Here is a 10808-nt window from a genome sequence, read left to right on the forward strand (position 1 = left end):
TATTTATTTATGAGAAAGAGAGGATGAGTGGGGGCACAGGCAGAGGGAGAAGGACAAGCAGACTTCCCGCTGAGTCTGGAGCCAATGCAAGCCCATCCCAAGACCCTGAAATCATGATTTGACCTGAAACCAAGAGTTGGCCCTCAACTGACTGAGCCACCCAAGTGTCCCTGAAATAATTTGCTTTCAAAGGTATTTTCCCCACTTACGTAAAACAAATAGGTAGACACACTGGAGAATACTGTAGGTTTTGTGCTTCTGGCTAAGCTGACCCATTTTATTCCTATCTTAATTCAAAGAGGGTGTCCCATCTGTGGTTAAGAAGAGCAGAAACTCCTCCTACATTAAAAGACACAGAACCTGTCTTTCAAATAAGTAAAAGACCAATTTTACTGGGATATTTTTCAGAAAAGTAAGGTTGGTTTGTACCCCACAGACAAGTGTCACTTGTCAACCTGTCTCTTTGGGAGGCTGCCTCTTTAACTAGTTTCACATTGCGGATGGCTTTTCCCAGATTCACCAACAACCTCCACTTCCATTCCAAGAATGAAGGAAGGTGAGGAGAAGAACTATTCCAAGTTACTTTCGCTTCCAGTAAGATCACTAAAATTTGAAGATATCTTGTTTCAGGCTACCTCCAGGCATCATAGCAAAAACACTGACAACCAAAATTGTGGCTCAGCTTTAAGGGCAAGCTCCTCACCCTCTTACACCCCACAAAACAACGTTGGGATAACACACCTGCTAATTCCTGAAGCTCCTCCAAGTTCCCTCAGGTCTCCCTGAAGACCTTAAGCTTCGCTTGATGTGATGCTCACCATCCAAAATATCTCTCACGCAGCGTGCACAACATATTTTTAGATCTCAATTCACAGTGCAGTCCATCAAAGGGGCTGTGAACCCAAAAGACAGCAACAAAACTAAAACTCCAACCTCAGCAATCAGAGCACAGTCCGCAACTACCTGACCGCAACTACCTGACGGGGATCCTCCAAGAGGGACAGCGCGCCCAGACCCAGGAGCCAATAGGTGGCTGGCCTAGGCGTTGCCATGGCCACGTTGTGTGTTAGGGCCGCGCACACACCCCGCGCACGCCCGGAAGCCAATCGGCAGCCGGCTGAGGCGTTGCCATGGCCACTCTGTGAGTTAGGGCCGCGAGCGCTCCGGGTTGGGGAGAGTTGGCCCAGCTGCCCCAGGCCCAGGGCAAGCACGGGTCCCGTTAGCCGCGCGCCCTTAGACACCTGCCGCTGCCCAATTCCAGACCGCCGGCATGAACCGCAAGAAGCTGCAGAAGTTGACGGACACCTTAACTAAAAACTGCAAGCACTGTAAGTAAGAATCAAGTGCTTGATGAGCAGAAGTTCCTGGAAGGGCTTGTGTTCTACCTGGTACTAACTAGGTCCGCTGCTCAGCCTGCTTCCCACCTCCGGTCTGAGTACCCGTGGAGCCTCCTTTACGTCCCCTAAAGAGAAGTCTGGAAGGGAATTCCTTGATGGTAGTTCCTTGGGCCAGGTATCCATGCTTGCCCGTGATCTTAAGGACCAGTGTATAGGTGTCCAGGCATCAAGTACTACACTCCCACACATGCACACTTTCTTCTCAAACTCTCTTCTTAACTCACCTTTCCATTGTAGAAACGTTATTTATATACTGACACGGCATGTGTGGTTTTAGCCTCAGACACAGGTGTCAAATATGTATTGAAAACCACCGGACTCAAGAAAACTAGCATAACCAACACACACCCGCTTCCTAGCTCTTTTTAGTGCAAATAAACTGGAGGGATTGAAGTTCTGAAAACTTATCAGGAGATCCATAAGGGAAAAATGGTTATCAATAGCTAAACATCCTTAGAAAAGATAAGTTGAAATGGCACAAACACTTGTATCTCAGAGCAAGAAAATGCGTCTGGAGACTAAAGAGATCCACAAAGCTAAACACACAGCAAAGAATCTGCTCCCAACTCCAAACGTGGACTTTGTGGTTGCTGGTGGGGTTTCGAGGAAAAGGAGACTTTGCAGGTGTGACAAAATGAGCACTTACTAAAGATATCTGCTCCAGTCTCACATTCTAGAACATGGTCTTAGAATTTCATAGGTAACTTTAGAATTGTATTCAGACTGAAAAACAGAACTGTACTTGGGGAAGGACACTATGAATGTGGTTTAGAATGAGAAAGATACTGTCTGATGAGCAAGCTTATAAATTGTTGCTGATTGCAAAACTAAAGGCCACTTGAGAAAATAGGAAGAGCCATAATCCCAGTACCACCCCCATTGCGCAAAGGAGGAACGGGTTTATTGTAGTTCTAGACCTTATAGGATCTAGTGCCTTCTAATTGTATTTAGTATCTAATATAATAAGTGGTGAGATGTGCTCCCTTAGTGAAGTGGCACTGTAAATAAGTTATGGTGTGTATAAACATCTGAAACTTCTTAGAAAAAAAAAGCCATCCTATAATTTAAGGTATTATTATGGTTATTATAATGTGGTGCGAGTTTGTTCTGTTATTGTTTTTCTCAAAATAATTCTATTTCGGGGCGCCTGGGTGGCTCAGTCATTAAGCATCTGCCTTCGGCTCAGGGCACGATCCCAGAGTCCTGGGATCGAGCCCCACGTCAGGCTCCTCTGCTGGGAGCCTTCTTCTTCCTCTCCCACTCCCCCTTCTTGTGTTCCCTCTCTTGCTGGCTGTCTCTCTCTGTGTCAAATAAATAAATAAAATACTTTTTAAAAAATTAAAAAAATAATTCTATTTCAAGGAAAAGACCAGATCTTCTTAAAACACCTAGTGAACATTTTGAAAAAGCAATGCAATAATGATATACACAATGCTGAATTTGATTTAGTCCCTGTTCAGTAAGTATGCAATGTATTGCAAACACTCATTCTGTGAACAATCAAAAGGTGAATGTATTAAAAGGTAAATGAAAACCTGGCAGGAAAAATACTTAATTCTTTTGATTTTTGTCCTTACATCAAGTTTTTAAAGTGGGCCTTAAAAACCTTGATAATTACTAGTTAAATTCTATAGAAATATTTATAAGTCATAGACATTATAATTAAAAACTTATTTAAACAGAGAACCTTTCCCCTAAAGTCAAATTTCCTTTTAGTTGCTATATGATAATCCCACCAGGATGAAATGGATAAATTCTGTAGAATCAGAGAAAAAAAATATCTTAAGTGATTGCCCAGCTAATCTACCATTCTACAGATATGATATGCAGAACACATTTAGACCAATCCAAAAAGATGAAAATCCATTCTTGAATTTCCCTTAATTTCATTTAGTATTTTATTCTGGAATTTAAGAAACATCTCAACAAGAAAAACTTTCTTATAGCTAATCTTGGATCCTTTGGGTAATAAATTAAAGTAATATTCTTTACTTTTTATTTTAGCCAAGATGGAAAAATGGCTAATCAACATCCCCTCTGCAAACATTTCATGTACATGAACATCATTCTTCATGCAGGCTTTTCTTCTCCAACCAGTAGTAGCTCTTTTATTTTTGGAGGTCTGTGTGTGTGGTTAAATATATATATATATATATATATATATATATATATATATATATATATATATATATATATATATATATATATAAAATTTACCATTTTAAGTGTTCAACTCTATGCATTAAATACATTCACATTATTGTGCAGCCATCACCACCATCCATCTCCAGAACTTTTTCATCTTTCCCAACGGAAACTACCTATTTAACTATGACTCCTCATTTCCCCCTTCGCCAGCCCCTGGCAATCACCATTCTACTTTCTGTGTCTGTGAATTGGACCACTCTAGGCACATCATATAAGTGAAATCATACAATATTTGTCCTTTTATATCTGACTTATTTCACTCAGCAGAATGTCTTCAAGGTTTATCCATCTTGTAACGTGGGTCAAAATTTCCTTCCTTTTCAAGGCTGAACCATATTCCATTGTATGTATACATTGCATGTTATTTATCCATTCATCCACTGATGGACAGTTAGTTTGCTTTCACATTTAAGGCTATTGTGAATAACATTGCTATGACATCTGATTCCCTGCTTTCAATTTTTTCAAGTATATACCCAGAAGTGGAATCACTGGATTACATATTATTTCTATGTTTAATTTTTTTTTGAAGAACTGACATGCCATTTTCCACAGCAACTAAGAGTTATTTTTAAAATTGTAACCATTATGTTCTTTTCTACTATTTAACCAGGTTTTTTTAACCAAATCATTTATTTCCTCAAATTTTCAGTGTTCCTCCTAAATTGTGTCACCCCAAACCAGATCTCCCACTCAAACCTGTCCTGACTTGTAGATGAAGCATGATTTATCCATTCCTATCTGGTGTCTTCCTTATTTTATTTTTTTCTGCAATATAATCATTTTCTTTTTTTCCCCAATTTTTAAAATTTCATTTATTTAAACCAAAAACCAAAACAAAACAATTCACCCTTTAAATGCACATGTTTCATCCTTGTTTTTAGAAGTACTGAACTGTAATTTTGTTTTGTTTTGAAATAAAACCCTTCTCATCCTCCACCTATACTTGATATTTAAACTCACTTTTATGGCAGGCAATAATGCTTCCACCTACATACCTCAAATGGGAATTGGAACACAAACAATTAGCTTAGGGTTTATAAAATCTCTTTTTTTTTCTTTTTTTAAACACTTTTTATGCATTTATGTGTATGGACGAGCATACATGTCTGTGTATCTATTTTAAATAAACATTCCCTTTCTCCAAAATTCTACTGAATATTGCATGTTTTTTAATAATTTTTTATTATGTTATGTTAGTCACCATACAGTACATCCCTAGTTTTTGATGTAAAGTTCCACGATTCATTACTTGCGTATAACACCCAGTGCACAATGCAATACGTGCCCTCTTTGCGTGTTAATTTTCACATCATATACAACAAGAAACATAATGGGTGCTATAATATGGTTAAATGCTTCTTTATTGGAAAAAAAGTCACCTTTTTTCTGATATCCAGCTTACTGATTTGACTAAGGCTGATGATGTGAAGTGAAATTTTTTGCCTAGTGTTCAGGAGTCTGGTATCTATTTCCAGGCAAAGTTAAGTTGTAAATCTCATAAATGCCTATAATCAAAATGCTGGGGAAAAGTTACCATTCTTAAGCATTACCTTGCTTACTTTGAATTGCACCTCTATTGCCTTAAAGTTTAGCATCTGACCCCATAATCATTATTCAGGTAACTTGGCTAATATTCTTTTCTTCCTAAATGTGACTGAATTTAATATTCAACTCCTGTTTGGAAGGAGTTATTTTAGTGGAGAATCCTCTGTGTGGTGGTCATCCTCTGTGTGGTGGTCATCCTCTATTATGGGTTGTGAATCTTAAAACAAGATAGTCTTTTGTTGAAAACTAAATATTTGATGGCCTTGATGCTGTCCATAAACTCATTAACACAAATTTTAAGTTAGAAATTAAAGAGTAAAATGCATTTTTGTTATATCTTAATTTTATTTTTTCACAGTTAATAAATTTGAAGTGAACTGTCTTATAAATATTTTTTATAATTTGGTGGGAGAAGTAACAGAGCGGCAAGGTATCACTATTGGACTAGATCGTAATGCATTTCGAAACATCCTGCACATGACATTTGGAATGACAGATGACATGATTATGGACAGAGGTAAGAAGACATACAATATTCAGATGGGCTAGATCCAGCCATAACTGGAAAAAAATGTTTGGAGTTTGAATATATTCTTGGCAGGAAGCTTAATGTTCTGAATTCCCAATTTCACTTGAATATAAAAAATTAATTTGTGTGTTCATTGGAAAGGGTCATAGGGAAGGTGATTCTACTCACTCTGATCTGTGTATTTAAGAAAAGGACAAAGTCCAGCTTGAATAATTAGGATTTACTTACTTTATATCCAAAAATCTAAAATATTTCTATTTCTACTTAGTGAATATAATAATGAGAATAATAGTTTTAGAAGGACATATAAATTTCCTTATATATCAAAAATATTTCAATAAAAATTAAGTTGTAACTTTATCTGTTGTGTAATAGCATTACTTTTCTTGAGTAAGAAAAATATAAAATCACATTTTATGTTAACATATCAATACATATAATATACCAACATATTCATATATTAATAATTATTGATTAGTATATTTAAATACTTAGAATTTACTTTGTTTCCACAAAATATGAAGGGATTGTGTGAAAGTTTAAATAAAAGAGTTTTCCAATGTTATAATATTTTAGTTTACTCCTTTATCGAATGAGAATGTTGGACCATCTGATCCTGAAGTTTTGTTTACATTTTGAAAATGGGTAGCACCAGTGTAAATATATTACTGAGAAAAAAATGAAGCACAAGTATTATGTTGTATTTCTCTCTTAGTATTCCGAGGTTTTGATAAGGACAACGATGGCTGTGTAAACGTATCAGAGTGGATTTATGGATTATCAATATTTCTTCGAGGAACTTTGGAAGAAAAAATGAAATGTAAGTGAAATAAGTCAGGCAGAGAAAGACAATTATCATATGGTTTCACTCATTTATGGAACATAAGAAGTAGGAAGATCGGTAGGAGAAGAAAGGGATAAAGAAAGGGGGGTAATCAGAAGGGGGAATGAAGCATGAGAGGCTATGGACTTGGAAACAAACTGAGGGCTTCAGAGGGGAGGGGGGTGGGGGAATGGGATAGGCTGGTGATGGGTATTAAGGAGGGCATGTATTGCATGGTGCACTGGGTGTTATACACAACTAATGAATCATGGAACATTACATCAAAAACTAAGAATATACTGTATGGTGACTAACATAACATAATAAAAATTATTTAAAAAAATGAAATGTAAGATTTCAGGTTACCCTATTGCTTTTACATTGGGATTAATGTATCTAAAGAACTTACATCCATGTCTTCCAACCCAGCCAGTAAAATAGGTTTGTTTTTTGGTTGGTTGGTTTGAATCCCCATTAACCTCTTTTATGGAGCAAATTCAAGTCAATAATAAATATTGAAAAAAGTTAATACCAAAGAAAATCAAGAGGCTCCGAGGAGTAATTCATTGCAACCAAGATTGTATAAGCATGTACTATACATGCTAACTATGTACATATGCATTTATGTATTAAGGTATTAAATATTTTACATATTTCATTACCTGAATTGTTAACCACCAAAGTAGAGAACCTTAATTAGAGTGTTCTGATTCTTAACTCTTAATTCATTCTGATGAACTCTGTTTAAGGATCATATTTCAGTCAGTTTTCCAAGAATTTCAAGGTGAAACAGTCAAATCATTGTATGCTTTGTGTGCATTGTATGCTTGGCATGCTTATTCATAGCTGAGTCATTTTCTAAGGGTTGTTGGCTATATTCAACAAGTGTACATTAAGCATTTACTATAGAAATTAGATTGCACTAAGTCCTGCAGGCTTGACATGAACATCCACAATACAGACCTTGGCCTTGAACATTTTATCAGAGCAAATATTCCCTTAGTCATAGTATCAAATTCATAATTGGTTATTTTTTTAAAAGATTGCTTTGAAGTGTTTGATTTGAATGGTGATGGATTCATCTCAAAGGAGGAAATGTTCCATATGTTGAAGAACAGCCTTCTCAAACAGCCATCTGAAGAAGACCCTGATGAAGGAATTAAAGATTTGGTTGAAATAACACTTAAAAAAATGGTAAATATGGGAAATTCAGGGTTTTATATTGAAATTTATAGGCCAGAATGGGATAGAAATAAGAATTCAAATATTAATTATCAGTTTCCTGCTTGGTGAAGCAAAACGCTATATTGTGCTTTTTAATTATAATATTAAAAGCTCTTTTCAATTTCATTATTTAGTCTCTCATTTTTCCAACACCTTTCTTCTATCAACACGTGACAATGAAAATATGGTTTGTGTTTGCATAAGTATTATACACGTTGACTTATGCATGGCTGGTCACCCCCTAGGACCATGACCATGATGGGAAGCTGTCCTTCACAGACTATGAACAGGCTGTGAGAGAAGAGACCCTTCTACTGGAAGCTTTTGGACCATGTCTACCGGATCCAAAGGTAACGATATTACTTTCACTGAATAATGACCAATATATAATGTAGGATCAACAACCCAGGACTTCTTGGTTTAGTGAGTGAAGGATCAGATGAATTACATTCACCTACAGAGAATAGCTTCTAAGTAGAGAAAGCCAACTGAAGAACTGCTAGTTCATTTCATAGTACTGCTGCAGCCTAATGGTATTTTTTTCCCATTCATTAACCCATTCATTCCCATAAGAAAAAAATACTAAAGCATAATGTGTTCTAGAAACACAGATGAAAGGTTCTATGTCTGCATTCAAGGGCTAATATATTCCTGGGAAAAGCCAATGTGAAAATAATTACACAACAGTGTGATAAGTATTGCTATAATAATAATGACTTGTTCAGTGCTTCATCTATGCCAGGCAATGTCTTAAGCACTGCCCCCATATTACTTCATTTAATCCCCCAAACAATCTTATGAAGGATGTAGTATTATTAATCCTCATTTTATATATGAGGAAACTGAGGCTCAGAGCGCTTAGATTAGTTGTCCAAGTTCAGTCACCAATTATGGAGTACCCTGCATTTCCTGGTGCTCAAGTCCATAGAGATATGTGTAGTAGAGTGTTGCAATAGTCGAGGGCATCTTATCCAGCTGTATGGAATCACAGGTGAACGGCTGATGGGACAAGAAAGGCTTACCTGGGTTGTTAGGCCACAATAGTTAGCCAGGTCAAAATGGAGAAGAGCAATCTAAGCAAGGGAATGGCCTATGCATGAGGATCGGGAGGCAAAAGAGAAATAAATACTGTATTAGGAGAGCACTCAGTGTGATATGAGACGGATGTTGAGGCTGGACGTGCATAGAAGAGCCAAGTCCAATGGAGTTTGAGCTTAGATTTTGTCTTGAAGATCATGAGGATTACTTGGAAGATTTTAAGCCAGTGGAGTGACGTGATATATAAATACTGCCATATCCACCTTCCCAATCTCTAGTCGATATCTCCAGCTGCCTACTCAACACGTCTAGTAGATAATCTCAGTAAACTCTTGGTTTTCCCCTAAAAATCGATCCCCACCATCTTCCCTGCCTCAATAAATGACACCCCTGTACACTCAGTTTTAGTCAGAAACCTAAGTCATTCTTAATCTCCCTCTTAGAGTGCTATCAACTACTACTTCAAAATCTATCCTTGAATATAGCCTCTTTTCCACACATCTGTGATTGTCAACCTAAATCAAGCTGCCACTCAGTCAGCCAGTCTTGGTCATTAGCTTTCTTGCTTATACTGTTGTCCTCTACTGACTAACCTCCACAACAGCCAGTATATTTGGAAATACAGATGCTGTCATGCCCCTCCCTTGCCTGAAACCCCCAGTGTGTCTGAAGTCTATTCAGTGGCCTCCTTTTCTCTCTCCAACCATGGTCTCCTACTATCTTCCCAATGGAAGGCTTCTGCCCTGGAGCATTCCAGCCACCTTGCTGTTCTCCCTAGGTGCCTTTGCACTTATGGTAGCCTCTGTCTAGCATCCTGTCCCCAGACCCTCACATGCCTCAGACCCTCCCTCCATTCAGTCTCTGCGCAGATGCCATCCACTGTCTTAACTTCTCCTCGCCTTCCACTCCTCACCACTGCCTTTTTCTTCTTCATAGTTCTTATCATTGCATAGAATATATTTACTCATTTACATATTGTCTGTCTCAATACATGGATGGGAAAGAATGGAAAGGAAAAGGAAAAGGAAAAAAGTAAAGAAAGAAAGAAGAGAATTTTCCTTAATCTCACACCCAATCCCAAATAGAAGTAAGAAATTACTTCTATTTCCTGTCCAATGCCTTTTTTTTTTCACAGTCAAATGTCGTGAGAGAATTGTCTGTATTTGTGACTTGCACTACCATGACTTCTTCAGCATACCCCCGAAACTGCTCTTGCTGAGGTCACCACACCCTACTTGTTAATAAATCCCAAGCATAGGCTTCTTGTCTTGTTGGGCTACATCCCTTCCCCACCCCAGCTCTCAGTGCAGCTTCTCAGCTCCAGGAAGTATCTCCACTCCCGCTTTAGCCTGGCTGTGATACCACATGGCCTCCTGGACTCCAGAGCCCTGCTGTGCTTACCTTCCCTATAGTGAATTAAGCCCAGTTTCCGGCCATCCAGCCACCAGGCTGGAGGCTCCTAGAGAGCTATGTCATGTGCTGTTGCTCATCTTTGTGGTCCCAGAGTGGAAAATGCATGAGTGTCACAAGTTCTTGGTCCCCACTCCTCTTTAGTTATCCTGTGGCTCTTCAAACATAAAGGAGACATACAGAACATTTTGTTTTTCTTACCTTTTTTGGAAGTCTGTACTAATTTGAGCACATTTTTTACAGAGTCATATGGAATTTGAAGCTCAAGTATTCAAAGATCCAAATGAATTCAATGACATATGAATACCTAAATGTCTGTGTTGTCTCAAGTGAGTAAAAAAGGAGGCTCATATGTATTGTTTATTTTTCCTACTTAGCTCAGAAATATAATGTTGAGGGGCGCCTGGGTGGCGCAGTCGTTAAGCGTCTGCCTTCGGCTCAGGGCGTGATCCTGGCGTTGTGGGATCGAGCTCCACATCAGGCTCCTCCGCTAGGAGCCTGCTTCTTCCTCTCCCACTCCCCCTGCTTGTGTTCCCTCTCTCGCTGGCTGTTCCTATCTCTGTCAAATAAATAAATAAAATCTTAAAAAAAAAGAAATATAATGTGGAATTGTGTGTTTGGGGTAGGGAAT

The 10808-nt window shown here is 38.1% G+C and overlaps 1 protein-coding gene across 2 annotated transcripts; it reads left to right on the forward strand.

The window, feature by feature from the left end:
- The first annotated feature begins 1214 nt into the window (after window positions 1-1214).
- On the forward strand, window positions 1215-10568 carry CLXN (calaxin). Of its 2 annotated transcripts, XM_045789166.2 has the most exons (6): window positions 1215-1328; window positions 5512-5670; window positions 6398-6502; window positions 7548-7699; window positions 7975-8079; window positions 10421-10568. In XM_045789166.2, the coding sequence occupies exons 1-6, from the start codon at window positions 1271-1273 to the stop codon at window positions 10478-10480; spliced, it is 639 nt and encodes a 212-aa protein (XP_045645122.1). In that variant the 5' UTR covers window positions 1215-1270; the 3' UTR covers window positions 10481-10568. The 2 variants fall into 2 exon arrangements, with proteins under 2 accessions (XP_045645122.1, XP_045645123.1); XM_045789167.2 differs by lacking the exon at window positions 5512-5670.
- The last annotated feature ends 240 nt before the right edge of the window (window positions 10569-10808 follow it).

Source organism: Ursus americanus, chromosome 9 (assembly GCF_024610735.1).
Source record: "Ursus americanus isolate L20-20 chromosome 9, mUrsAme1.1.p, whole genome shotgun sequence".
NCBI lineage: Eukaryota > Metazoa > Chordata > Mammalia > Carnivora > Ursidae > Ursus > Ursus americanus.

What these genes read in the sequence shown, in the direction of transcription:
- CLXN (XM_045789166.2), top strand. Translation starts at nt 1,271, where the DNA reads ATGAACCGCAAGAAGCTGCAGAAGTTGACGGACACCTTAACTAAAAAC. An exon ending in TGACATGATTATGGACAGAG is followed by an intron (nt 5,671 to 6,397) that starts GTAAGAAGACAT and finishes TTTCTCTCTTAG; the next exon opens with TATTCCGAGGTTTTGATAAG. An exon ending in TTTGGAAGAAAAAATGAAAT is followed by an intron (nt 6,503 to 7,547) that starts GTAAGTGAAATA and finishes TTTTTTTAAAAG; the next exon opens with ATTGCTTTGAAGTGTTTGAT.